Source organism: Talpa occidentalis, unplaced genomic scaffold (genome assembly GCF_014898055.3).
Source record: "Talpa occidentalis isolate TD23 unplaced genomic scaffold, MPIMG_talOcc4v2.1 talOcc4.4, whole genome shotgun sequence".
Classification (NCBI taxonomy): domain Eukaryota; kingdom Metazoa; phylum Chordata; class Mammalia; order Eulipotyphla; family Talpidae; genus Talpa; species Talpa occidentalis.
Genome location: NW_023604295.1, coordinates 119,806,434 through 119,834,209, shown reverse-complemented (window position 1 = coordinate 119,834,209; position 27,776 = coordinate 119,806,434). Strand labels below are relative to the sequence as shown.

At 35.6% G+C, this 27,776-nt stretch overlaps 1 protein-coding gene and 1 pseudogene across 3 annotated transcripts in view; one reads left to right on the top strand and one right to left on the bottom strand.

Annotated features, from left to right (window-relative positions):
- IFT80 (intraflagellar transport 80) overlaps positions 1-27,776 on the bottom strand; it is a 102,080-nt gene that overhangs the window by 47,841 nt on the left and 26,463 nt on the right. For all 3 annotated transcript variants that reach the window (XM_054700968.1, XM_054700969.1, XM_037526207.2), the window contains 5 exons: positions 24,501-24,611; positions 21,699-21,767; positions 7,178-7,287; positions 3,610-3,699; positions 1,786-1,923 (listed from right to left, as the gene is read on the bottom strand). In XM_054700968.1, coding sequence (XP_054556943.1) covers positions 1,786-1,923; positions 3,610-3,699; positions 7,178-7,287; positions 21,699-21,767; positions 24,501-24,611 — 518 coding nt within the window. The remainder of the gene's footprint in view (positions 1-1,785; positions 1,924-3,609; positions 3,700-7,177; positions 7,288-21,698; positions 21,768-24,500; positions 24,612-27,776) is intronic.
- On the top strand, positions 11,555-16,047 carry LOC119257060 (growth hormone-inducible transmembrane protein-like; annotated as a pseudogene).

The following is a 27,776-nucleotide window of genomic DNA, read 5'->3' as shown; positions in this document are numbered from 1 at the left end:
GTACCATAATTTATTTTACTAACACTCAATAATGTACACTTAGTTTGTGTCAGATATTCACTGAACACCTCACCTAAAATAATGTTATCTCCCTCACCCGTTTACTTATTTTATAGCATTTGTTACCACTTAACACATTACAATAATTTTATTGTTTTATGGTCTTTCATCTGATTGGAATTAAAACTCATAAGAGTAGGTATTTTGTTACCTGTATCAATTCCAAATTCATGCATTGCTCACTTTAGTGGACTGTGGTTCAAGTGCCAATTCCATTTTCAAAGCCGTGCAACTATTTTCCAAAAATGGCTATCTGCCTATTTTTGATTACTCGCTAGTCTTCAAGTAATTTTTGCATTTTGTCTAGATGTTTAGAGTCTCACTGAGCTCTTACCAACTATCTAGGGAGTGTACAAACTATCTAGGGAGTCAATGAAGTCAACCATCCCCTTAAGGGATAGGAAGAACAGAGAGAAGATGAGTGGCAATATTAGTAAGCAGTGTTCAACCTAATGTGAGCTCGGCTACAAATTAGGAAGATGGGAGGGGAGAGATGGCATGGAACTGATGACAGTATGTTTCCAAGTTTCTAAAGTTAGCTGTGGGCCTCCCCGGTGGCGCAGCGGTTGAGCACTGGGTTGCGAAGCTGCCCGCGGCCTCTGCAGCGCCGGTTCGATCCCCGGCTGCTCCCCGGCCACCAGAGGAGGGTCCCACATGGCGCGCAGACCTCTCCTGCCGCCCGCTGCTCCCCTCAGCAGTGTACTTCGGTCCTTCTGCCTGCTCTGCTCCCCGCTCTGGCTCTGGTGAATTCTCTCACCCTCCCGTGCTTCTGACTGTACCCAGTGCATGTATAAACAAAACAAACAAACAAATAAATAAATAAAACATGCCTCTATTAATAAAAAAAAAAAAATTAAAGTTAGCTGAGGACTTTATGTAATGGAATACAAATAGCCAGAAAAATTAATAGATCATTTATAAGGTTCTAAAAATTTTAAGTTAATTGTCTCATTTTCCACTGAGGAAAATAAGCAACAGTAGAATTATGAGAGTTCCTCATAGTTATGGATAGTATAAAATAGTCCCACTCAAACTCTTTTTGCCATATAATGTTGATGCTTCTGGAAGATGTTGATGAAACAAACAACTCATTCCTTAGATTGAACTTGTTTGCTTTTGTATGAAGGAAAGCGTCTCATACATACTTAAACATGAATTCTTTAGTTTAAAAATGACCACTTTAAAATTTAGTATCAATTCCTTACCTAAAATATGCAAACAAAGTTTTTGATTGAAAAATATTGAGTTTTTAAAAAGTTTAAAACAGTTTAGTTTTAAAAACTTTTTATTATTATTTATATGTATTTTTTTTTTTTTTGCATCATTCTTCCTTTTTGTACAATGTATGCTTTCTCCTTTTAGGTGTAGTCCATATAAAATTCCGACCACCAATTTACCCATGAACCATCACCATAGTCCCTTGTGTAAAACTAAACTTCTTATATTGATTGGGAATAAATTTTAATACATTATTACTTCACCATCTTTCAAATCATGTGTAAGTATTTCCAGGAAGACAAATAGTAAAGATCATGCTCATTCTTCAAACTTAAAAGAGGTGTATGGTCCCCCAAATTTGGAATTGATTGAAACAAGATATGAAGAAAAGTAAGAAAGATGGCAAACACATTCATTGAAAATGTTTTTAAAGATTAAGAACTGGGTGTGATGTGCATTACCACTTGTATGACAACACATCTGTGACTGCTCACCACCAGAACTTACCCCAGTCTTATCACACAAGCGTAAAGTATGAAAGGATCCAACAGCAAATAGTTCTCCATCTGGAGCCCAGGCAACTGAGGTAATAGGATGCTCATGAGGTTGTGAATTGTACAGAGGGCGCCCATAACTATCCCAAACCTACAAAAGCAAATTTTTTAAAATATTTTAACAGTCACCACATTATTGCAAACAAGCCTGTCCTCCAATAAGATACATAGTAAGGAATTAGAATCATCACTGTATACTATTAGCAATGAAATATCTTTATTATCACATAAGATGGAAAAAAGCTGTATTTTTTTGTCTTAATTTTTTTTTATTATGCATACACACACACAGAGTTACTTCACGCACAATAATTGTTTCTTTCAAACAATCAGACCAAGTTGTTCTATTGTCAATCTTCCTCAAAAAGATTCAGGTAAAATTGCCTATTTGTGTATTTCATGTATTATCAAAACTTGAAACTTTATTACTGATTTCAGTTTTAAGGCCAGCCACAATTCAAAATATTCATGAACTATGTAAAAGTGATAAGAGTGAGCTGAAAGAAACCACAGAACACAGAACAAAAAACTGTATTTGTTTGCATCAGAGCCACAATGGGAATAGCAAATGTGCACATCTCATAACTCTTTCATTGCACTGGTATAGGCTTCTGAACATCTAGGGTGAATGCACAGGTGGGTGGGCAGGCACCATGTGACCTGTTGGGTACTTCACCAAAGGCTCATTTCTTCTCCACCTCACTTTTTTGGATTCTTGTTTCAATCTGTGATCAACCAGGACAGCCTAGACTGCGTCATCAGCCAACATGGAGCAGTAGTATCACAGAGAAAACAGAGTTCCTTGGCGATAGCTGTGCTTTAGTGATTAAGGCTTCCTCCACTGCCTCCCTTTTCACCCATTCGGTGGCTAATGAGCTGGAGGCAATTGCAGAACCAGCCAAATGTTTTAACGCTGGCATCCACAATCTTCCCCTTTCATCCACTTGAATCTGTAATTTCATCACATCACTACATGCTACACTGAGCCCTCACCAATCCAGTTCCAACATTTTTAGATGTCATGTCAAGGCAATCCATATTTCTAGTATTTTCATAATGATCAATAATGTTCTGAGACAGAGGTGAGCAGGAGCTGATAATTCTGAGCCAGCAGGTACAGGCAGGCCCTGGAGCAGCAGGTCCAAAGCCTTCACCTCAGATGGTGCTGTCTATCAGTGGCCCTATAGCCAGCATACCCAAAATCTGCATTAGTTGAAACCTAAATATCTTCAAAAAATTGTTATAGATATGATATACTGATAATTTTCAAATTTTACTAAATTTGAGTAATAATAGAACCTACACATTACACATTTTAATTCCTTTTAAATTTAATAATAAAAATCTGAGACATAGTTTTTTGCATAAATTTTTATGCCCAATAAGTACTACATTTGCCTAAAAGTATTTATTTCAATTGAATTTCCTCTAACTATATTCTTCCCCACAAAATATTTTGTCTAAGTTGATCAATGTTTAGTGAACCTGTAAGACTGACTTTTTAAAGCTTAAGTGAATTGATTTAAATTGAGTCACTAAAACTAGTAATCATATTTATATTTCTACGCATTAAATCAAATTCTATAGGTGTATTAGGCCAATGAGGAAGTCAACACTTTAAAAAAATACCACTTCTATGATACAATAACAATTTGTTACATTATTAAAAGTCAAAATATATGGCTAAAGTGAAGGACTAAAGATCATCTTACATGTTAAATACTTTTCATCTAAATTGTATTCTTTTAACCAGATGATAAACTCAAACATTACATACCTTATATTTACAATCTTCCCCAGCAGATAAAATAAGATCATTGACTGAGTTCCAATCTACTTTTAAAATAATGCCATCGTGAGCTTTCCACTACGAGAAAAAGATATTAATTATGTCTTTAAGAGCATTAAAAATTTTTTTCTATAAGACATTTTGCCTCTTTCTGAAGATCCTCTTTTCCTCTCCTTGGAGACTGCTATCTTACTTTCATAGCTTTTATGCATTATCTCATTTTTAATATCTAATTTATACTCATGAAAATATCTACAGTATAATATCTAGCACATAGCTTAAATCCTTATAAGTTACCTCAGTTGCCTGAATTTTAGATGGAATTATCACTTGCTACTGAATTATTCTCCAAGCTTGACATGGAAGTGAACATGTTATTAGTCAAATACAAATCTTGTTCTCCTTTACATGGGCGCTCCCATTACTGACACTGCTTTCATTTTCATTTACTATTTTTTTTATGTATATATTTACTACATGAATGTCTTTTTTAGCACTCTCTTCATTCTCTTCTGCAAATTCTCCCAAGCTTCATTCTTCATGTCTCTGGAGTAGTTACTAAACTACTCTGAGACTCTTCAGCTTCATTTAACCATATAACAAAATGGTGTTTTCCACACATTCACAAATTCCCTTTGTACACAGAATGCATATCCCACCCAGACACTGGCAATCAGGATGTAAGCATGGATGTCTCTTGTTCTTAAATATGATTCATGTGTCCATTTAGCTATTTTCATACAAGTAATTAAAGTTATTTCACAATGTTTAAGCAAAAAAATAAAACTGGAAAAGAATTTTCCTTGAAGATGATAAGATATATTTTAATGTCTGAGCCAATTAACTTCATATTATACCAATTCCCCTCCCCCCCATTGCTGTGTCCCCTTGTCCCTTTCCCTCCCCCTCCTTTTTCATCTCGGAGCCCTCAGGTTGTTTAGGGACATCCAATAGTTTTGGAAAGTGTTTTATGTTGTTGAATTGTCTGCTATGTAAATGTGAAATACATTTTCTTCATTGTTTCTGACTTACTTTGCTGCACATAAATTGAAACAGTGACCAATTTCAAGGGCTCTCTTTATAGACTCTTGCCAACCTATTACACTTAGTATTCACAAAATAAAATATTAAATTAGCATCAAATAAGCTCAAAGAAGGAACAATAATTCAGAGCTTGATTTATTCAAGGTATATAAAAATATACTCAAAAACAAATGCTTTGATAATGCTTATTTAAAAGCAATAAATTGTCACAATTTACTATCAAGTTAATCCAGTGTCCTGAAATAAACTGTTAGAACAAACGTTATAAATATATAGGTATATACAGAATCATACAAAGAGAGATTCTCAAGAGTTTCATTTTAAAACTACAAAATTAATATTTGCATATTCAAAAGTTATGAACAAAATGTGATTTAAATTTTCTTTACACTATAACGTAGGGCATCAACATACACATTACTTATATTTATAAATTATAGGTAATGCATAGACAGGTTTTAATTATTTCTCAATGTATTAGACATTTTGTAAAATTCCTTTGAATAAGAAGTTCCTTGAAGGCAGAAACTGTGTTTGGTTCGACTTTGAATTATCTCACACCTAGCATAGTGCCTGCTATATAGTTAAGTGTGCACAACATTTGCACTGTATGAATAAACAGAGTGTCCTACTACAAAATTAAATTCTGGGTCTTCAGAAGGGTCCCTATAGTTCTTAAAGTAAATGAGGTGTACTTCTGAACTATGTTCTACAAGCAAGAATTAATTAAGCATTCCTCTTTTGTGGAAAATCCAAATTTGCATGTGTTTATACCCCTGGAGAACTGCTGCAGTTTCAGTTTTCTAAGAATAGAAAATTTGCACTAAATTACTAATTATATTTTAACTCCTCTCCTACACTACCTAAATGTTGGCAATAAATACTCTTTTTGTTTTCTCTACTACCTCCTGGCCCAAAAGTCCCGCTGAAGTACTGAACTATAATTTATTAATAGTGATATAAGCATATTACTGAGTTTCATTTATATAAGCCTAATTATAGGTACCTAAATAAATCACATTAAGTATAAACGAAAAGATTCATCTAGCCTTTCTTGCATAATTTCACAGCAGATTTTCAAACTTTAAGTGTTATGGAAGGACTTTGATAAAAGGCAGAGAGAACTAGTACTCAGCTTTTTCCCTTTGCCCAAACTTTTTACTCTAGTTGCCTAAGAGCAAGGGCTTGTATCTTCTGTGTTTGTCCTACAGTTCTTAGCCAAGTGTTCTACACACAGTAAATGCATGTCAACTATGTGAAATATATAAAGCATAATCTATATAAAAGTTACTAATATGGAACCTCAAAATTATTTCTGTCTCTTTACTCTCCCAATCTATATCTACTCAATTATTATACGTGCCATAGTCTGCCAATCTACAGCATCAAGTCCTTATTCAGGACCTAATCAATCTGCATCATTTTTCTGTCCTCTCTGGTTCTAACTTACTAGGAACTAACTTGTAGGTAGAGATGACAAAATAACTCACAATAACAACTACTACTCTATACTGAGTACTTACTGAATGTGTGCTCTTAATATGATATGCATTGCCCTATGCCCTTTGCAATTTAACTTATTCAGTCTTCTATGATACAATGATACATCACAAATCAGGGGCCTCCCTGGTGATCGAGGGGTTAAATTTCATCGCTATCACCACTATGGCCTGAGTTCAAGCCCTAGCCAGGGAGCTGACCCACATGGAGCAGCTGGACCTCTCCTGTCTTGCCCACTGCTCCCCTTTTATCAGTGTTATTTCAGTAAATTTGCCTGTTATGTTCCCCACTCTGTCTCTTCCCCCATTCCGCACCTCTGGCCTACACCCCAGTTCTTCTATGCAAAAATCTTTCAAAAACCACAAATAAGAGAAAGCTATAGCACAGAGAAATTTCCTATTTCACAGGTCACATACAGGTGAGGAAGCATTTGAACTCAACCTGACTAACTTCAAAGTTTATTTTCTTACATCCACACTACATGGTATCATTATTAAATTATGGAGAAAATTATTTAATAATTTTAAACATTACAATGACTCCCCCTCTACTCTAAAAATTCTAAAAGAGTGATAAAATCTTTGAGAAAATCCAAGAGTATTCAACACATGATGGTGATAAGAAGATGATAGTTATGGTGATTAAAAAATAAAAGGCTAAACAAGCTCTTAAAGTTTTATAATTGAGTCCTGCTTTGTCTCAAATATATGCATTTGAAGCTGACTGTGAAATTTAAAGATGCTTACTGTGCCAAATGATGTGACAATTTAGCAACTCAAAACACATTTACAATGTACTTGTCTAATGGAGTTGGTATAAGGGGAAAGTGAACCTTGTTAGAAATATAACTAGACATTCTCTGTTCTATAATAAAGGCTGATAAAACCACACACTTAAAAGCTTCAGACTGTAAAAAGACCACCTAGAAGAAAGGGACTTCTAAGAAAGTGACCTCTCACTTAACAGTTCCCAGATTCTGATAACAATTTGCAAAGGCCTAAGAAGTAAGTACCTGTAAAACTTTAGCATTTGGTTGAAGAGGTTTAATGATCAGCTGCTTCCCTGCAGTATAAAGAACTTTTTCTGAATCAGGGCCCCAAGCTACTGAATACACTGGTGCTCCTGTAAAAAGAAAAGAAAAAAAACCTAAGAAACTTTGTTACAAAAAGGGAGATTGCTAAGAGGATCAAAAAAGCAAGATGGGTTATTTCATTTCTTCCATACCAATGGTCTTTTCAAATTACATTATAACCTGATACTGAAATTCAGATTTAGTCAATATTGATATTGAAAATCTATTGTGTGAAACTAACAAATTATATTTTTAACTAATCTTCTCCTTGTTGAGAAAATATGTGGTTTTTAGGAATTCAAGATAGTGTGTTCTTAAAATATATAAAATAAAATATACTTCATTACTTTAAGATATAAAAATGCACCCAAAAAGTCATGATTTATCATTTCCTCTCAAGAGACAGTGTTTAAACTTGACTTAAATTTTCCATACAAACTACCATGAGATACCATCTCACACCAGTGAGAATGGCACATATTAAAAAAACTAGCAACAACAAATGTTGGCGAGGATGTGGAGAAAAAGGAACTCTTGTGCACTGTTGGTGGGAGTGCAAACTGGTCCAACCACTATGGAGAGCTGTGTGGAGATTTCTGGACCTACTAAACATAGAGCTTCCATATGATCCAGCAATTCCACTCCTAGGTATTTACCCAAAGGACACAGAAACATCAATTCCAAAGAGCACCTGCACTCCTATGTTTATAGCAGCACTGTTTACAATAGCTAAGCTTTGGAAACAACCCAAATGCCCAAAAATAGATGACTGGATCAAGAAGATGTGGTACATATATACCATGGAATATTACTCAGCATTCAAAAAAGATAAACACATGCAATTTGCAGCAACATGGATGGCGCTGGAAGGGATCATGCTCAGCGAAATAAGCCAGAAAGAAAAAGAAAAATACCGGATGGTCTCACTCATAGCAGGAATCTAGAAAACTTAAGTAAGGGACCAGGAAAATGAATATAAGAAAGTGAAAATCAAAATCAACAAAAAACTATGAACCAGAGACACTTTTTGGGGGTGGGGGGCGGGAGGGGAAGGATTGGGGTCAGAATGGGGCGTTTGCAATTGTATGGGGGAATATAAAAATAAAATTTAATATTTAAAAAAAAAATAAAATAAAATAAACCAAAATATCAACCAATGTTTGTATTGGAATTACATCCAGAGTTAGTTGTTTAAAATGTATGAGCATACTACTGCATATGTCCATAGTATTAACATTAGAGTTGCCTATGAGAAGTACAGAATTATGACTTGCTATATACCTATGTTTCTGCATTTTCCCAGTTTTCTATAATGAACATCATTATTTTTATAGTGTAAGTTGTTTTTAAAGGGCTTGCTATAATAAAAAATAACATAAACTGAAAAAAAAAAAAATTTTCCATACAAAAATATACATGTATACTCAACTTATAGATTAATTCCCACTCTCGATGCTTCTATAGGCAACAGAAGCTTCCCATCATCTGCTGCTCAAGCAGTAGTATACTCATGGGTAAAAATCCCAAAATGACCTATCCCACTCATCTGTGAATATATAAATGGCAAATTAGAGATGAGATTAAGGAAAGTTCTGTTACCTATCAAGTATGACTTTTGACTGAGAATTAGACTAAGACAGGTTCAAACATCCTATAACCAGAATAAAGTTGACTTCATTTCCAGAAGAAGATATAAATTTGATTTATCTATTACCTATAAATTAAATTAAAATTCATTATTTTTGATTTTTGAGGATAGGAATTTAGAGATGATTTTTTTTTTTTAGCTCAGTTGCTTTCTGGAGAATGTTATGTAAGTCTAGTATTTTAAAGATAGCCATTGAAAGCATTAAATTACTTGTACCCCCAGATATGGTAAACTATCTGATATAGTTACCTATTCATTAGAAAAATGAATCAAGATAAAAAAAATTCACCCATGAAATATAAACCAACTGATATTTATAAAGTCAAGTTTTCAAAAATTATCTAGGACTCCTAAATTAGATTATTATAGCACTTGACTTTCTGTGAGTGAGTGAATTATTCAGGAATTTACATTCTCAGTAAAATGAAATTTTAATCTAAGGATTTATAGGCAATTGACAAGATTTAATTATTTATTTAAATGAAAACACAACTGTTGCTGATCAAATGGAAGTAATCAATAATCAATAGGGAGTAAACTTCAGTAAGATAAATGCTTATATTCAAGAGGCACCCAAATCCTTTTGTGCAGTTTTCTTCCCAACTAAGTATAACTCAATTGTGAGCAAGTCTCAGTGGTTTGCGGACTTTAAAAGTCTAGTTTAGACCAAGTCCAAAAAAATCCACAAGCATGTCTTCCACATTTGAGGTTAGATATAATATTGGGTCTAAACACCCTTTTCAGTCAGTCCTGTTCAGTCATCAAGGATTGTACTATGTAAGCGGAACCTACAGATGGCCAATGAGAAGACCTATCTCAGAAGACACTCTTTCAGACTAGTAAGAACAGTCTCTTGGAATAAGCACAAGGAATAGTTTCAAAAGTAAATCTCCAAATGAACAGAGTTCATCAATAAGCTCCCCAGAAAATATGAATCAAAATTTCAGATATTTCAACTGTGGTACTTGAGGACTGGAAAGGAAAAGGGGAGGAAAGCTTACTTAACAGGGGGTAGAATTATAGGTGTCTTCTTTTTTCTCCCATTATTAGAGTTGTAATTATTGTGCAAAAAAAATCAGTGTATTTTAATTATAGACTATCAAATATTCATGAATATACTCAGCAAAATTACACTTCCCTAAGATGTATACTAAACTGTGACAAACATCTACCCTCAAGGAAATAATTCAGTAAATACAACTACATTGAGTTATACAGGAAGTGCCTTTAGCCCTTTAGCTGTGGTAAAAGGCACAGTTGGGGTGTAATATGAAGAACTAGGGATGCTTTTGCCCTCTTTGACATTGACTTTGTGGCTCCATTAAGTCAGCTGTGTATTAGACTACCAATCTTCCCTTGAGACATGGAAATTATTCATTTCCTATTTATAAAACAGTTTTTTAAACAATAATGTTAAAGAAACAGGTAAAAAAAAATTATAAAACAAAATAAACTTATGGAAGAAAAATTAAATAATTCATTTGCTATATATAACATATAATTTTTAGCCACATTCCTTCAATCAAAAACAAATATGGAGTTCAGCTAAATAAACAACCTCACATAAGTAAGATCAATAGATGTCTTATCAATATTAGTTCAATCTTCCTAACCATTAATATTCAAAATGGATATAACATCAAGAATTACAGGTAGTCTTCAGTTTATCTATCCCTTACAGCTTATAATAAAATATTAAGTTTGAAACACTGCCTGTCTCAATGTTTTCTTTTCCAAAAGGAGGTATACTACTTAGCTATACAACTTCCAACATGGGTGGTTCAAATGAAGGTCATTATTGACTGTAGAAGAAATACATCCCACTCACATTTGAAACAAATCCATAATACTTAAAATGCCTCTAAAAACATATTTACTAAAGCACTGAATTACTTCCAGTGTTACACTTCACTTTGCAGAATATGGAAAAAACAAATTTAGTCTCCAGACTGAATAACTTTAAAACAAAAAGGTTAGTAATTTATGTAATAAGATGTTATTAATTTCATCATTAACAAAAAATGGATAAAAACAAAAATTGCTTTACAAAATTATATAATTTCTTGCTTGTAAAATTGGGAATTTTAATTTATGCTCCATTTCAGTTAAGACACTCAAAAAGATCTTGTTTTTCTGACTTTGTACACTAAGATCATGTGACCTTTTTGACATTTTTTAAGAAACCACATGCACCTGGGGTTGTGTTAAATGTCAGACCCTTATCTCTCTGTAAAACAAATTATCTAAATTCTTTCAAGCTGTTGAAGGCATTTTAAACCACAGAAGAGGAGACAAAAATGTATTTCAATTGTTTTAAGGAAGTACATGGTCAAATATACCATGTTTTTCACATTCATACTAAAAAGTATCCCCAAAAAATGTTGTTTTTGCATGTTTTTAAGAATGCTTTTGAACAAACTCTTCATTATTATGATGAAATGTTAGCCATCTTTGCCTTAGAATGCAATAGAGGCCTACACTTTTATTAGAATCTGGACTATGTAAGCACTATCTGTTAGCTACTACTACTAGAAACTACTTTATAGTGCAATAAGCAACCATTTATTTATCATATTGTTCATGACTATAGGGACTCACTTTTTTTTTTTGCCAAATCACTAAGAATTCAAAAACCAAGAATTATTTCCTTTTATTCTATTTGTAGGGAAATGTACTACCAGTAAGTAATCAAATGGTATTTATTCCACAAAAAGCAACTTTTGGATTATGTACATCCCTAGATCAGTACAAAGAAAAAGTTTAAATGAGACATTCATTTCCTTCATTTCTATTTTCAATCACCTCTCCATTTGTGAATTTCAAGTTCCCCTGTAGCTTTACCTTTCACCATTCTATCACTTACTTGGAAGTTAAGTTCAGCCTTTATCTCTGACTTCTAACACCATATTTCCACTTGCCCCAAAGACTTTGTACGGTAAGGAAAAATGTCAGGCTTTTCTGCCCTCCCGCCATCAGGATAGATGATGGATCCTTGCGGTCCTGAATGCATGCCTGATGGCGGGCACCTGGAGTAGGGTGTGGGCAGATGTATATAGGATTCACCTGAGCTAAGACTGGGCTTTTAAGGGCGGCGTTACAGGGACGCCAGCAGAAGCTGAACGAGAAGCTGAGAGAGAAGCAGAGCCATGAGAAGAGCAGAGAGAAAGCCAGAGAGAGCCCAGATAGAGTGAAGATTTGTTGGGGGCTGGGAGGCCTGCCAGCCTCCCGGCCCCCCAGCACCCCTGCCTGCCGTGTACCTGGTAATCCCAATAAAAACCTGCAAAACCCCTGAGGGCTCCAGGACACCTCCTTTACCCGGTCTGCTGGATCCTAGAAAACCTGCTCAGTGGCCATTCCTGCCTTTACAACTTGTCCAGGCCAGAACTATGAATTCTATATATTCAAAACTAGCCTGCCTTCACACATATTCCCCTCATTTAGTCTTCCCTCTGAATTCTTTACCTTACAGGTATTCATTCCTCTCAGCCACTGAGAATTATTCACTTTTGCCAACTACCATCATCAATGCCTCCGTGCAAGCCTTAATGCACACTACTAGCAAGAACATTTCAGTGACTTTCTCACTGGCTACAGGGTAAAAAGAATTAATTAGGCTTTTTAAGCCACTAGCTTCTGTGGCTATCACCTGAAGGCACTTAGGGATGGTAGAGGGGGTTGGAAACACGTGGCCGATTGTGGACACCTAAAGCATGGGTGTGGGCATGCCTGAGTGTGCACACCTGAGCCTAGAGGCCAAGGATGTAAGGGCAGTGTCACTCAGAGAGGGACGACAGCCACGAGAAGATGAGCAGAGTGAATACAGAAGAGGCAAGACCACAAGATGAAATGAGAGAGAATGCCACAGAGAGCCCAGAGGAGTGTTAAAGATTCACAGGAGGCTGGGAGGGTTGGTTTCCTCCGGAGCCTCCCGGACCCTTGCCAGTCTGCCTTGCCAGTTTGCAGGCTTGCCACTACACTGGCTGCCCCCATTTTCTCTATTCCCTCCATTTGTCCTACATATTACTGCTCAGGTAATCTTCCTAAAAGACAGCTTTTATCCTCACTGTCCTGCTCAATTTTTTTAAGATTTTGCATACTTACAGATTAAGTCCAAACCCCTTCATTTGGCATCTAAGACAATTAACATCTTAGTGCCCAGTAGTGCTATCCCTCATATAGTCTAACTCTATCCTAAGGGGTCAGTTTTTATTCGCCAGACTTCTATGCCTTATGCTGCTCTACCGCCATGCCTCTGATCATCTAATATCCTCCATAGCGCCTCCCCACTGCCAACACACCCACTTCCTTACCTAATTTATCTTCAAAGCCCAATCAAAAGTCTGTAGTATTTGCCAGGAAGCCTTTCTGATGCTTCCTCTTTCCTCCAAACATTAATCTCTGCCTTCCTGTTCTCCCATAGTGCCTTAGAGTAATGAGGAGATTCTGCCTTGTTTCCATTTCCAGTTTACCACATTTTCTAAACTCCTTATAGACAGATGTCATGTTTTGTCATTCCATTCTTCTATTTGAGTAAAGCGTGGGGGAAATATCCTTAAAGTTTATTACTCTATTCAATTTTAACCTATAATTAAAATATGACACAAGATTGGGCTTAATTATAATTATCCCCAGCCTACACATTATTTACCTCTAGTAAGGAAAAAATAATTCCTCATAGGCACCCTGTAAGAATCACTTTTAAACTATGTCAAATTAAAAAATAAAATTAAAAAAAAAAAACAATGCTTCTGCATTAGAGGAGAAGGTGATTACCATGACTTTTCCCATATATATATATACATCTGGCTCCAATCATCAATAAATGAAGTCAGGAATTAATTCCTATTCATGGAGGAGTGAGTACACAAGTGAAGCAAAAATCACAAGGACACTTTGAATTTTGTTTACTAAGTTCCAATTTTTACAATAATTCAGACTTACTTCATTTTTGTGCCAAAAATTACTGGGTTTTTCCTCTCAAAGGAGGCAGAAGCACCCCTATCCACATTGGGTTCTGTATCTGAACCCCTTAGAATCCAGCTTCCAGTAGCTCAGATTTATAAATACCCTCAAAATTTATAGTCTTTAATAAATCCAACAAACCTTATAAGCAACCAGGAAATTTTCCTTTAATGTTAATATCATAATTTAACTTCTCTAATGATTTTTTTTTCCTCAGAAATAAAATAGGGAGTGTCTAAGCCTTACTAGGAAAGTATAGGGGAGTACCAATGATCAAAAACTCAAAAATCAGAGGCATAGTTCTATTTTAAATTTCTAACATCTCAATTTAGAAAAAGATAGCTGATTACTTAATTGAAAAACCAGTAGGTTAATTAGAAAATCTAATTTTGGCTCATAATCTTACACATAAAACTTGGGAAAAAATGATCAGCCTTTTTTCTGCCATCTGATGTTAAGGAAATTGTAGATATGCAAAATGTCAATGAAAAATATTACATGATATGATGAATACATAATTACATTACCTATGGTATATCATATGTATTTTATCCTTAAGATAATCCTACTTACCCATTTATTTGGGAGGAAGATTAAAAAAAAAAGCATTGCCCTTTTCTTTCCAAAATAAACACCATACACAAAATCTAACTTAAAATGTGTAATAGGGCCTCCCCAGTGGTGCAGCGGTTGAGCGCTGGGTTGCGAAGCTGCCCGCAGCCTCTGCAGTGCTGGTTCGATCCCCGCCAGCCTCAGAGCCACATAGCATGCGGACCTCTCCTGCTGCCCACTGCTCCCCTCAGCAGTGTACTTCATCAGCCAGCCTGCTCCGCTCTCCGCTCTGACTCTGGTGAATTCTCTCACCCTCCCGCGCTTCTGACTGCACCCAGTGCTTGTACAAATAAATAAATAAATAAATAAATAAATAAATAAATAAATAAATAAATATTTTTTTTAAATAAAATAAAAATGTGTAATAAACCTAAATTTAAGTACTAAAACCATAACACTCTCAAGATCTGACATCTGGACACTACCTTCCCAGAGTTTTCCAAAAACAGCTTTCACTAAGGCCTCCTCTGTTAAAGAAAAATCAACTCTCCTAACACTCCTAACACCCAACAGAGACCACCAAGGCAAGAACTGGGATCCAGGGTAAAAAAATTGTCCAAGAACTCAATAAGTCAACATTGGAACCATCAATGGAACAAAAAATGTTCAAAATTGATCAGGTGGGAAGATGGTTCACTGCTGCAGCAGCTAGTGTTGGTCTTAGAACATTGTGCTCCCATGTCTTGAGAATACCTAATGAAGTGGGAGCTAATGATAAAGCCGTAATTTGGCCTCATTATGTGAAGGACAGAATGTATTCTACCTATATTTACTTAGCAGAAAGGATTGGGCTAACAGCTTTGTCTGCCCTAGCAATAAGGAGAACTCCCATTCTCAAGAATTTTATGAGAGGCCTTTGGATGACAATTGGTGCAACCTTTGCAGTCATAATTAGAGCTAGGATACTAATAAGTAAATATCACAAGCCAAAGCATCCTGCCTGGTTACTATATTGTGGTATGATGGGTGCAGTGGTGTCTCCTCTGATGATATTAGGGGGGGCCCTCTTTTCATCAGTGTGTGAAGTACACAGTGAATATCGTGGGAGGCTTCTCCACTGTGGTCATGTGCGTGCTCAGTGAGAAGTTTCTGAACACAAGCACCCTCCTGGGTGTTGAGCTGGGTTTAGTCTTTCTGTCCTCACTGAGGTCTAAGTTTCTTCCACCTACTACTATGGCTGGTGCCACTTAATATTCAGTAGCAATTGATGGTAGATTAGCTCTTTTTCAGCATGTTCCTTCTGTATGATACTGAGAAAGTAATCAAGTGTGTAATCAAGAAGTATTGCTAGTATATGAAGTTCAAAAATATGATCTCATCAATTTGATGCTGGGCATCTACATGGATCCATTAAAATATACTAATGCAAGTTGCATTTTATTATATTATATTATATATTGCATATTATATTATTATATTCTAGCAACTAGAAGCAAAAGAAAGAAGTGACTCAGCTTCTGACAAATTAAATATATCAGATATCTTGCTTGTTTAATAGGGGCAAATATTCATTAGATATTTTGTACAAGAAGTTTTCATTGAAGTTTGCAGGATAAGATTTGCCAACGTGTTTCAAACGGTCCCATAATATAATACTTTAGGTCCACTTTTTCCTCTGAAGAATAAATTCAATAGTTCTCTTCCAAATAAACACACCCACTCCCAATTTTCATGTTTGAGTAATTCTAAAATATTTTAATGAAAGTGAAAATTAAGGTTTGTATTATACAAATTTAAGTGTTTCATCTATTTTAAAATGTATTTGTTAAGTGAAACTTCAGTTTATCTGCATAATTTTGGAATGCAGAATATTAAACAAGTAATGTGGTAACTGATGTAGAAGTCTGGTAAAGTGACCAGAGAGAAGCAAAGGGTCACCTGCAGTCTTTCTTTCAATGTTTAGGACTTAGCACAGTAAGCTCTCACTTAAAATAGTAGGTAAGTTCTTGGAAGCTGCAACTGCATGCTAAGGAATACATAAAACAAAGGTAGGTCCTTCATAACATAGCTTTGCTCGCAGTTTTTTTCTTATCAACATAACAATGTTATTTGAAGACCTGATGCATTTCTATAAATATTGGTGAGCCAGTGGTGGGGGGGTCTGGCTATCTGGAAACAAACAAGTCATAGCTGTTTTTACATTCAGCTGAACTTAATCAAAAGCATAAAACCAAGATACAGCTGATTCATTCTCCTGTTGTTCTTTCTCAGTGCTATTTTTACAATGTATGTAATCATATTTGGCATCTCACTGTTTGACATTGTTAGAACAGTCCAGAATGTTAATCATATGAAGAATTCCTGATAAAATATTGTGTACATATAATATAATGTATACATACAACATATTGTATTTATTATATGTAGATACATATATAGTGTGTTTAAGTTTTACATTTGAATCTTCTAGAACAACATATTATTAAAATTGTTAGGATAAAATATTCAAAGCATTTGAATCCATTTTTAGAAAATAAGTATTCAAGTATATTCAAGTATTTCCTTTAAAATGTTCATAATTTCTAAAGAAAAAATATGCTTCAAAGGATAACAAGAAAGTGAAAAAGAAACCCACAGGATGGAGAAAAATAGTTGCAAGTCATATACCCAATAAAAGTCTATTAACCAGGATATATTAAAAAAAAACTCTTACAACTCAACAAAAAAGACAATCCAGTTAAAAACATGTAAAGGATTTAAATAGTTATTTCTCCAAAGAAGATATTCAAATGACCAATGAGCACGTGAAAAGATGTTCAACTACCAAAGGAGCAAAGAATATGCACTGAAGCAAAGAAAGTTTGTTCAATAAATGGTGCTGGGGAAACTGGGAAGCTACATCTAAAAGAATGAAGCTTGACTACTACCTCACACCATGCACAAAAACCAACTCAAAATGGATTAAAGAACTAGACATAAGACCTGAAACCATAAAATATATACAAGGATATATAGGCAAAGCACTACAGGACATGCACCTCAAAGACATCTTTACTGACACATCACCCAAAGCAGTGATAGTGAAGGCAAAGATAAACAGCTGGGACTACATCAAATTAAAGAGCTTCTGCACAGCAAAAAGCTGGGAGAAAATTTTTGCACACAACACTAATGATAAAGGACTGATCACAAAAATCTGCAAAGAGCTGATGAGACTCAACAAAAACAAAGAAAATAATCCAGTCAAAAAAATGGGCAGAAGAGCTAAAAAGAAACTTCTCTGAAGAGGAAATGCAAATGGCCAACAGGCATATGAAAAAATGTTCAACATCACTTGTAATCAGGGAATTGCAAATCAAAACTACAATGAGAAACCATCTTATACCAGTAAGAATGGCACAAAATAAAAAAAACTAGCAACAACAAATGTTGGTGAGGTTGTGGAGAAAAAGGAACTCTCCTGCACTGCTGGTGGGAGTGCAGACTGGTCCAACCACTATGGAGAGCTGTCTGGAGGTTCCTCAACCTACTAAAGATAGAGCTTCCAAATGATCCAGCAATTCCACTCCTAGGTATTTACCCAAATGACACAGAAACATTTAATTCCAAAGGGCACCTGCACCCCTATGTTTATAGCAGCACTATTTACAATAGCTAAGCTATGGAAACAACCCAAATGCCCAAAAATAGATGACCGGATCAAGAAAATGTGATACATATATACAATGGAATATTACTCAGCAATAAAAAAAGATAAACACATGCAGTTTGCAGCAACATGGATGGAGCTAGAAGGGATCATGCTCAGCAAAATAAGTCAGAAAGAAAAAGAAAAATACTCTATGGTCTCACTCATAGCAGGAATCTAGAAAACTTAAATAAGGGACCAGGAAAAAGACTAATTAATACAAAGTAAAAAAATCAAAATCAACAATCAACTATGGGCCAGAGATGCACTGAGGCTGGGGATGTAGGGTTGGGGGGAGAGGAAGGATTAGGGTCAAAATAAGGAGGGGGGGCAATTATGTGGGGAATATAACCAAAATGAAAATGCATACATTGTGCAAAAATGAAAAATGATGTAAGAATTATATAAAATAAAATATTAAAAAAAAAAAAAGAAAAGATGTTCAACTACATCAACCATAAGGGAAGTGCAAACCAAAATTACAATGGGATGTTGCTTTATACTCAACAGAATGATTATAAAAAGACAGACAATAGCGGCCTCCCTAGTGGTGCAGGGGTGAAGACGCAAACTATGAAGCTGGTCATGGCCACTGCAGCACGAGTTTGATCCCTGGCCAGCCAGGGAGCTACCAACAAGGCGCAGCAGACCTCTCCTGGCTCACCCACTGCTCCCCTCAGTAGTGTATTTTGGTCAATCTGCCTGTTCTGTTTCCCACTGTCTCTGGTGAATCATCTCACTCACCACACCTCTGGCTTGTACCTCCATTCTTGTATGCATAAATAAATGAATCTTAAAAAAAAAAAAGACAACAGTGAGTGCTGAGGATGTGCAGATACTGGAACCATCATATATTTCTAGAAGGAATGTAAATGGTATACCCACTTTGGAAAACAATTTGTAGGTTTTTAGTTACCAATATGGAATTATCTCTCATGATTCAAGTGAGAAAAAAAAAAAAAGCCAGAAATATTTTGTTGTAGATACAGCATGCAACCACTTGTTTGTAAAAAGAAACTACATAAAAACATATTTACTACACAAGAAAATGGTAACATCTGTTGCTTTTGGGAAGGTAAGGAGGTGGCTGCAAGTGCAGAGGGTATTAAAAGAAACAGGGAGTGCTTAAAAGACAGCTTTACACTCTTTTTATGCTTTAAATTCTGAACGATGTGAAGGTAATATCTATTTAAAATGAATACACAAAAATAAAATCAAAATATTTAAGTAGTCCCTGTAAGGTACAAACTACAATCAAAATGTTATAATCACTATTATTAACAAAGCACATTTGATAATATTACTGAAACTTAAATCCCTTCAGCAGTTTATGTTGTGTTCTACTACATAAATGAATGAAGTGTTAAGAGTATATAAGAAAAGTAAGATAGGCTTAAATATGACACAAAAAAATGAAATAGCCACTACTGAGCTCCAGCTCATTGTATTTATTCTGGAAAGTAGGCCCAACATTGCCAGGTCTTCAATTTTTCAAGATACCAGAAATCCAAATTTGTATGTGAAATGTCTTAACTTTTAATGTTAAGCCTATGTCATGCTAGTAAACCCAATTTGGTCACAGGCCACCTATCTGTACCTCTGGTTCATAAAAAAGTCCTTGATTTGTGAATATATTGGGTGTCAGAAGAGTCCTGATGCATTTTTGCAACAGAAACAGAAAAAACACATCATGACTTTTCTGACAACCCAATATTATTCTTTCAAACTGCCTTGCAAGTTTGGGAACTCTGAAAGCATATTGTGCTTAAGAGTAATATAAGTAGCAATCTGGTTTCTGGACCTATTACTAAGGCAAACTACAATACTCAACTCATAACATTATGTTAACCACCTATGATTAACAATGTTTATACTAAACAACTTAATTTAAGTTTCAACTTGAGTCTTTGGAAAGCTTAAAAAGGTGAATTGGAGGTTAGTAAAGGGAAGAATAAAAGGAAACAGAAGGCGCCTGAGAGGGCACTGGTAGAGTTAAGCAAAAGTTCAATTACTGTAGTGGGCGGTAAGATAAACTTTCAAAATTTCTCTTAAGATCTAAGTGTCTTCTGCAGGCACTCAAAGAGAAAGGAAAAGAATAAATCTCAGCAGCTACAGATACAAAGAGCAGTACTTCTGAAAGGATTCTGTCACTTGCTTTTATAAATCAGACATGATAAAATGGATGCCAGATAATTAGCCCTAACTAATGCCATGAATCCAAAATTAAATCTGCATCCCCACTAGAAAATTAAAGTTTATTTTCTAATGGTAGAATTTATTACTAGAGTAACAATAAATTGACATAACTTCTTACTGAACTTCATCATGAATGCTTCTATGAACTCTAAATTTTCTAGTTTTGAGTAAATATTCCACTTGGAGATTACTTGTAGCAAAGACTTAAACCAAGCTCAGGAGATAATCACCTCCTAGCATTTCTGGTTACTTTTGCTAACATTTAGTTAATGTGTATCTAAAGAACTACAACTATTTTAACACTCTCCTAACAGTAAACATGATTTTAAAAATTAAATCTGGAAATTTTTGGAAGTCAGTTGTTGGAAATGCTCCATCATATGACTTCTGAAGAACAGCCTGCAAACATTTTGGTAACCTGTCTCTAAAGAGCAATTGATGTTTGCTCAAGTCAACATTAAAACTATTTTATTATTCCTAGGAAGAAGCTAATTCGGAAAATAAATTGCACATGGGAAAAAAAAATTATATACAACCTAGATCCCAAAAGGAATGACTACTGAATTGGCTTTATGAGCACACTTCCCAATTAAAATGGAAACTGAAATACAACTCTAAGTAGTTATAATTTACCAAGTTTTAGATTGTTGGGGTGTCTGCTTCCCTCCATTCATAAAGAAATCAAATGTACAATATAATTTGGAAAGGATGCTAATATTTGGAAGTCAGTAGTTTTTTAAATAAGAGATACTTCAATATTATCTATCGTCATTATTTACTTAACTAGACACCCAGTTCTATTCTAGAGAGGATATGCCCAAATGCTTCAGAGTTATTTTTTATTTTTTTTAATTTTTTTTAAAGATTTATTTATTTATTTATTTATTTATTTATTTATTTATTTATTTATTTATACAAGCACTGGGTACAGTCAGAAGTGCGGCAGGGTGAGAGAATTCACCAGAGCCAGAGCGGGTAACAGAACAGGCAGACAGACGAAATACAATGCTGAGGGGAGCAGTGGGCGAGACAGGAGAGGTCTGCAAGCCATGAGATCCTCGATGGTGGCCGGGGATCGAACCGGTGCTGTGGAGGCTGCGGGCAGCTTTGCAATCCAGCACTTAACTGCTGAGCCACCAGGGGAGGCCCCAGAGTTAGTTTTTAAAGAACCATTAACTGATAATTGCATCTTATAAATTCTTTAACAAATAAAAAATCCTTGAATATTTCTTATATATCTTGGCTCAAATGATACAGCTACTGTGCATCAGGCAACATGAAAAGGAAAAGGAAAAATTGTAAATAGCAGTAAGTCATTTCAGGATTTAAACATGAGCAAACTCAGTCTTAGAAACTATGTTAGACTGTTTTTAAAGAAAAAATGTTAAGACATTTTTATTGATTATAATACATACCTTGTTGAGCTAAAGTTGATCTTAGCATTCCAGTCTTTGACCAAATTTTTATTTGCCCATCTTCTCCAACTGTAAAGAGAAAATAATAATTTGTATTTTTACTTTTAGGAAACAAATTTAAACATTAAATTTGTATATAAAAATCAGCAGTAGCTATATTAATGCATATTTAAAATTCAAATAATTTCATTCTAATTAAATGACAGTGCTTCATAACTATAAATTGTAATTAAAATTAATATGAAAAATTAATTTAAATAGCCTAATTTCCTTGACAAAAATTATTTTTTCTTTAATCATAGAAGATCTATGAGTCAATTATTCCAACACTACTTTTATTGTCACTGAAATCTACATCATAGAACTCAAAGAGAGGTGCTTTCAGTATAATAAGAGTTGTTGTCAAATATTAGTGATCTGGGGACTGAACTGAGTGAAATAGTAAGACTACTCTTTTGAACAGCTTATCTGAAAGGGGAAGAAAGAAAGAAAATAGTAACTAGAAAGTTATTTTTTTAAAAGAGGGATTTTAATTTGATTCTTTTCAATTTTAGAAATGAAAAGAAACCACTGGAAAAGGAGAAGCTGAAGACAGAGGCAAGAGAAAAGACAACTCACTAAGTAAAGTTCCACAGAACCAGGGACTAGGTGGTTTTAAAACATACCCACAAACTCTTTGTTATTCCTCCTTTCAAGAGATAGTTTAATTTCTCTCACCTTCAGTGTACACTGTTCTTCATGATGTGTGCCTAACAGAATGTGGCAGAAATGATGGAGTATGATTTCCAAGGTGGATCATAAAATAACATTGTGGCTACCCTCTTGCATCACTCACTTGGGGGAAACCAGCAGTCATGCTGTTGGAACATTCAAGCAGTCTTATGGAGAGGCATATGTAGTGACTGTAAGTGACCTAAGGTCTCCTGTCAACAGTCAAAGAGGAACTAAGACTGCTTGCCCACATGCTGACCATCTTGGAAGCAGATCCTGCAGCCTCAATCAGGGCCTCACATGACTTAGTCCCATGCAACTTCTTGGCTATAACCTCAAGAGTCTGGAATTGGACCAAAGAGCTAAACTGTACCCTGTCCCACAGAAACTATGAAATAAACATCCTTATTATCTTACAACACTAACTTTTAGGGTAATCTGTTATGCAACAATAGATAACCAATATAAAAAGCTGAAGATGAGAGTCCATAGAAAAAGTTAGGAGATAGGCAAGAGATGGAAGGGAATGAAGGTCAAGTTAAATGAGAATATTTTGAATTTTAAATTTTTAAAGAATTACAACTTTTATGGGCAGAGGATATGAATAGGTAATTCACCAAAGAGGATATGTAGATGGCTAATAAATATGAAAAAAATGTTCACCGTCACTTCCATTAAGAGAGATGCAGATTAAACCACAAATAATATCTCGCACCTGTAAGAATGACACATATTAAAAAGACCCCCAACAGCAAGTGGTGAAGAGGATGTAGAGAAAAAGAAATCTTATTACACTGTTGGTGAGAATATAAACTGGTGCAACCAATATGGAACGCAATTTTGTTATACCTTAAAAAACTAAAAATGGAAATACTGTACAAACTGGTAATCCTACTTCTGGGCATTTATCCAAAGAATATGAAATCATCAATATAAAAATTCCTATTTTCCACAGTGTTCACAGCAGCATTATTTACAATAGCCAGGACATAGAAGCAGCCTAAATGCCCATCGATGGATGATTAGATCAAGAAGATGTGCTATAGACACACTATGAAGCCATAAAAAAGGATGAAAATGCAGCTATTTTCAACAAAATGGGAGGAACTTGAGAGATTATATATAGTAAAGTGAATTGGAATGATAAAACCAAACACTGGACATTAACATAGCAGACAATTCAATAATATAAAAACACTTTTAAAAACCAGTGAATATTAAATACTGAAGGATCTGAGGTTAAGAAGGGGAGGGGAGGGCCTTCCCGGTGGCGCAGCGGTTGAGCACTGGGTTGCAAAGCTGCCCGCAGCCTTTGCACCACCAGTTCGGTCCCCGGCCACAGGGCGAGGGTCCCACATGGCACGCAGACCTCTCCTGCCACCCGCTGCTCCCCTCAGCAGTGTACTTCGGTCCTTCTGCCTGTTCTGCTCTCTGCTCTGGCTCTGGTGAATTCTCTCACCCTCCCACGCTTCTGACTGTGCCCAGTGCTTGTATAAATAAATAAATAAATCTAAAAAAAAAGAAGGGGAGGGGAGAGAAAGGGACTATGCAAAATAAGGGATGGTGGGGGGTGATGACAAAACATTACTGAGAAAATAAATACTTCATTTGGGACATATATATTCTATAATGAATTCTATTGAATTCCTTCTTATATGTACTCTCCTAGGAAAAAAGAAAAGGAAGGAAGGAAGGCAGGCAGGCAGCCAGGCAGGCAGGGAGGGAGGGACTGAGGGAAGAAGGAAAATTGGAGAGACACTGAGAAAGGAAGGAATCATGTGGGGAAAAAAAGCCACATATTGGTAGGATGGGGACGGATTTTGCAGATACTTGAGGAAAAAGAATTACAACTTTTATTTACCCCACATTTGATCATTACAAAAGCCTTCTTTGACACAACATTTTTCATATACGACAGAAAATTAAGTTAACGTGACATTTCTGAATTAAAATATTAGCAGTCTGTTGATACTGTGCCAATTATTTGCTATTAGACAGTAAAAGACACTATTGTAAATAAAAATATTCTGTTTCTTTGCAAATTTTTCTTTTAAAAATTCATTTAAAATTTTGTTTTTGTAGACAACTTACCAGTAACCAATGCTGTCCCTTCATAATTCCATCTTCCTGCGAGTACAGCTCCACAGTGAGCTTCTACACTTTTTTCCACTCTTCCTAACTTAGAAATCAGATGAAATTTACCTGAAAGAAATTATACTTGAAAGAGTTTATTTCACAAAGTTAATCCAGCAAAATAACATCAGTTGCTTACCTACAACTGGACTATAGAACTAGGCATTGGCAACACAAAGGCAAACAACATAATTACTCTTACTGTCAATGAGCACAAAAGTATATTTGGATGACAGGCTCAAAATCTAAATTTTAAAGTGGTATTATAGAATATGTATATGATGCTATGATAGTTCAGAGGGACAATAAAACTGCTGGGATATGACCAAAGAGGGTAAAGAAAAATGTCAAGAAAACCTTCTACTTAAGCAGACTTTTGCAGTCTTGCATTTTTTAAAAATACTATAGAAAAGCTGGAAAGGTGTAAAAGAGAACACCCAAAATATATAAATGGTGTTAAAAGATAAAATGAAACACTAAAAATTTTAAGTTTGTACAAAAATCTCTTCAAAGCAGGCAGCACCAAACCAGAGTGGTTAGGAGCACTCCACAGATAAGAGTTGCAGAGACTTTTATAAAGAAAATAACAAAGAAGTAAGGAAATTATTGACTGACTAAGGCTTTAGCCTACGTGGCTGTTTGTAAATGGTTGTCCTTAGGTTTCAATTTCCTAACCTTGAGGCATTTACAGGTTTAGATTTTGGTTTGCTTACATATGTCAATGGTACTAGAGTCACCTCTGTCTAAAGACCTCCTGTTTAATTAATTTAACAGTTGATAATCCCAAATTTTAAAAGACTTACCTTATAAGGCCAGACATTAGGTAAACAAAAAGTTATGCCATATAGAGGCAAAAAGTAAACAACTGACAGCTTGAAAGGACATAAGCAAACTATGTGAGACATCAAGAGAACAAATCTACTGTGCATAGAGTAAGTGCTAGAGGAAGCCAAAAAAGAAAGGTGTGGTTTTAAATGATGATTATTATTTTCAAAGTAAAATTATAATGTAACAACCTCTGATTTTGTTTGAATTCACTCCTAAGACTTTTCAATATTCTCCCATCCAAGTACTAACCAGGCCCAAACCTGCTTAGCTTCTGATCTGACCAGAGAGGGTGTGGTCAGGGTGGGCGGAGCTTGAGGGGATAATGCTAAGTTAGTCAGAAGGAGAAAGATTACTACTGGATGGTATCACTAATACGTGGAATATAAAGTACCTAAATAGATGAACACAAGCTTGAAAACCAACCCTTGATAGCTGATTAGAGAACTGAAGCACCAAGGGGAGGAGCGGAAAGAATAAAGAGGAAAAGAAGCATAATGGTCTATGGTGGCAGAATATGGGTGAGTTGGTGGGAGGTACACTAAGGTGGTAATACCTGATGGGGGTATCCCAATATTACCTCAATTAAAATATATTTAAGGGCCTCCCCCGGTGGCGCAGCGGTTGAGCGCTGGGCTGCGAAGCTGCCTGCAGCCTCTGCAGCGCTGGTTCAATCCCTGGCCACCGGCGAGGGTCCCACATGGCAGGCAGACCCCTCCTGCAGCCCACTGCTCCCCTCAGCAGTGTATTCAGTCGGTCTGCCTGTTCTGTTCCCCGCTCTGGTTCTGGTGAATCCTCTCACCCTCCTGCGCTTCTGACTACCCGGTGCTTATATAAATAAATAAATAAAATCTTTTAAAAAAATTATAAAAAAATAAATATATTTAAATTTAAAAAGAAAAATAAGCAAAAAACACTTTCCAAGAATCTGACCTAGTATCAACAACTTATCAACATTTAAGTCAGATGCTTTAGATTTTTTTTTTTTTTTTTGTGGGGCCCTTGCCGGCAGTGGGGGAACCCACCGGCGCTGGAGAGGCTGAGGGCAGCCTCGCAGCCCAGTGCTCAACCACTGCGCCACCAGGAGAGGCCCTTCAGATGGTTTTTAAAAACATTTAATACCTAGTACCCTTTAGTTACTTCACTGATTACCTACCTATTCTCACCAACTAAATTATTCCTTCTTTTTTTACAGACAGTCTACATTATTTGTAGCTCTGTTGCAGAACTTTTTATTGGGCTGTGATTCCTTTTAGGGCAGGAGGCCATGTCTTAGTCATATTTTTATTTGCAACAGTGCTTTTATATAATAAACATTTCTTAAATTTAACCAATTCAGAAACCACACTCAGTTACTTAAAAAAAAAAACAAAAACCAGATACTTTGATTTTCTTTCCTTTCTGAATGGCAGCTTTCTTTTCCTACCATTCATTCATTTTCTAGGCCCTTGACAATAAGCTAGCTCCTTTCTTCATCTACCATACACTAGTACCATCTACTTTCTCCCATACCTTCCTTTTAATTTTATATTTAGTGCTGGGTCATTTTTCAATGAAGCAAGATTACTTGGGATCCAACTGTGTTATTACTTGGAATCCAACTGTGTTACTCTATGGGACTATTTAAAATTAGTTTGGAGGGCCTCCCTGGTGGCGCAAGGGGTTAAGCACAGCACTATGAAGCTATCCACAGCCTCTACAGCATGAGTTTGATCCCCGGCATGCCAAGGAGCAACCCACATGGCGCAGCAGACCTCTCCTGTCTTGCCCGCTGTACCCCTCAGCAGTATATGTCAGTATATCTGCCTGTTCTGTTTCCCTCTCTGTCTCTGGTGAATCTTCTTATCCCCCCTGCACCTCTGGCCGATACCCCAGATCTTGTATGCATAAATAAATAAATCTTTAAAAATAAATAAATAAATAAAATTAGTTTGGATATGCTTTTTTAAATGCATTGCTTTACAGAGAAAATAGAAGGGGGGAGGAAGTCTCAAATGAGAAAAATGTAAAGATGATATAGTAAGTAGAAAACTAATCTTGCAGCCATTATTTACTTCATCTAGGTCTGTTTCACCAAATGTTAGTATATCACCTAGCACAGAATATTTTACATAATAAACAACTATTGCATATAATGAACAAATCTTTCAGCAAAGAGATTAACCAAATAATTCTTAAACCAGAAATAAAAGGTCTAGGAATTGGTTTTCAATATTCCCTGTTTTTGAAATTTTATGTAGATCACTGATATTTCTTACCCTAAAATCACTAAAATCCAAAAGTCCAAAATGACTTTTGGAAAAATGCTAAAATTATTCTTGTTTCCTATGACTTCACAGAGGATATATACAGGGCAACTTAGGTCAGCTCTTTCTGTAGATCAGGCACTCAATAAACCTTTGGCTTTTG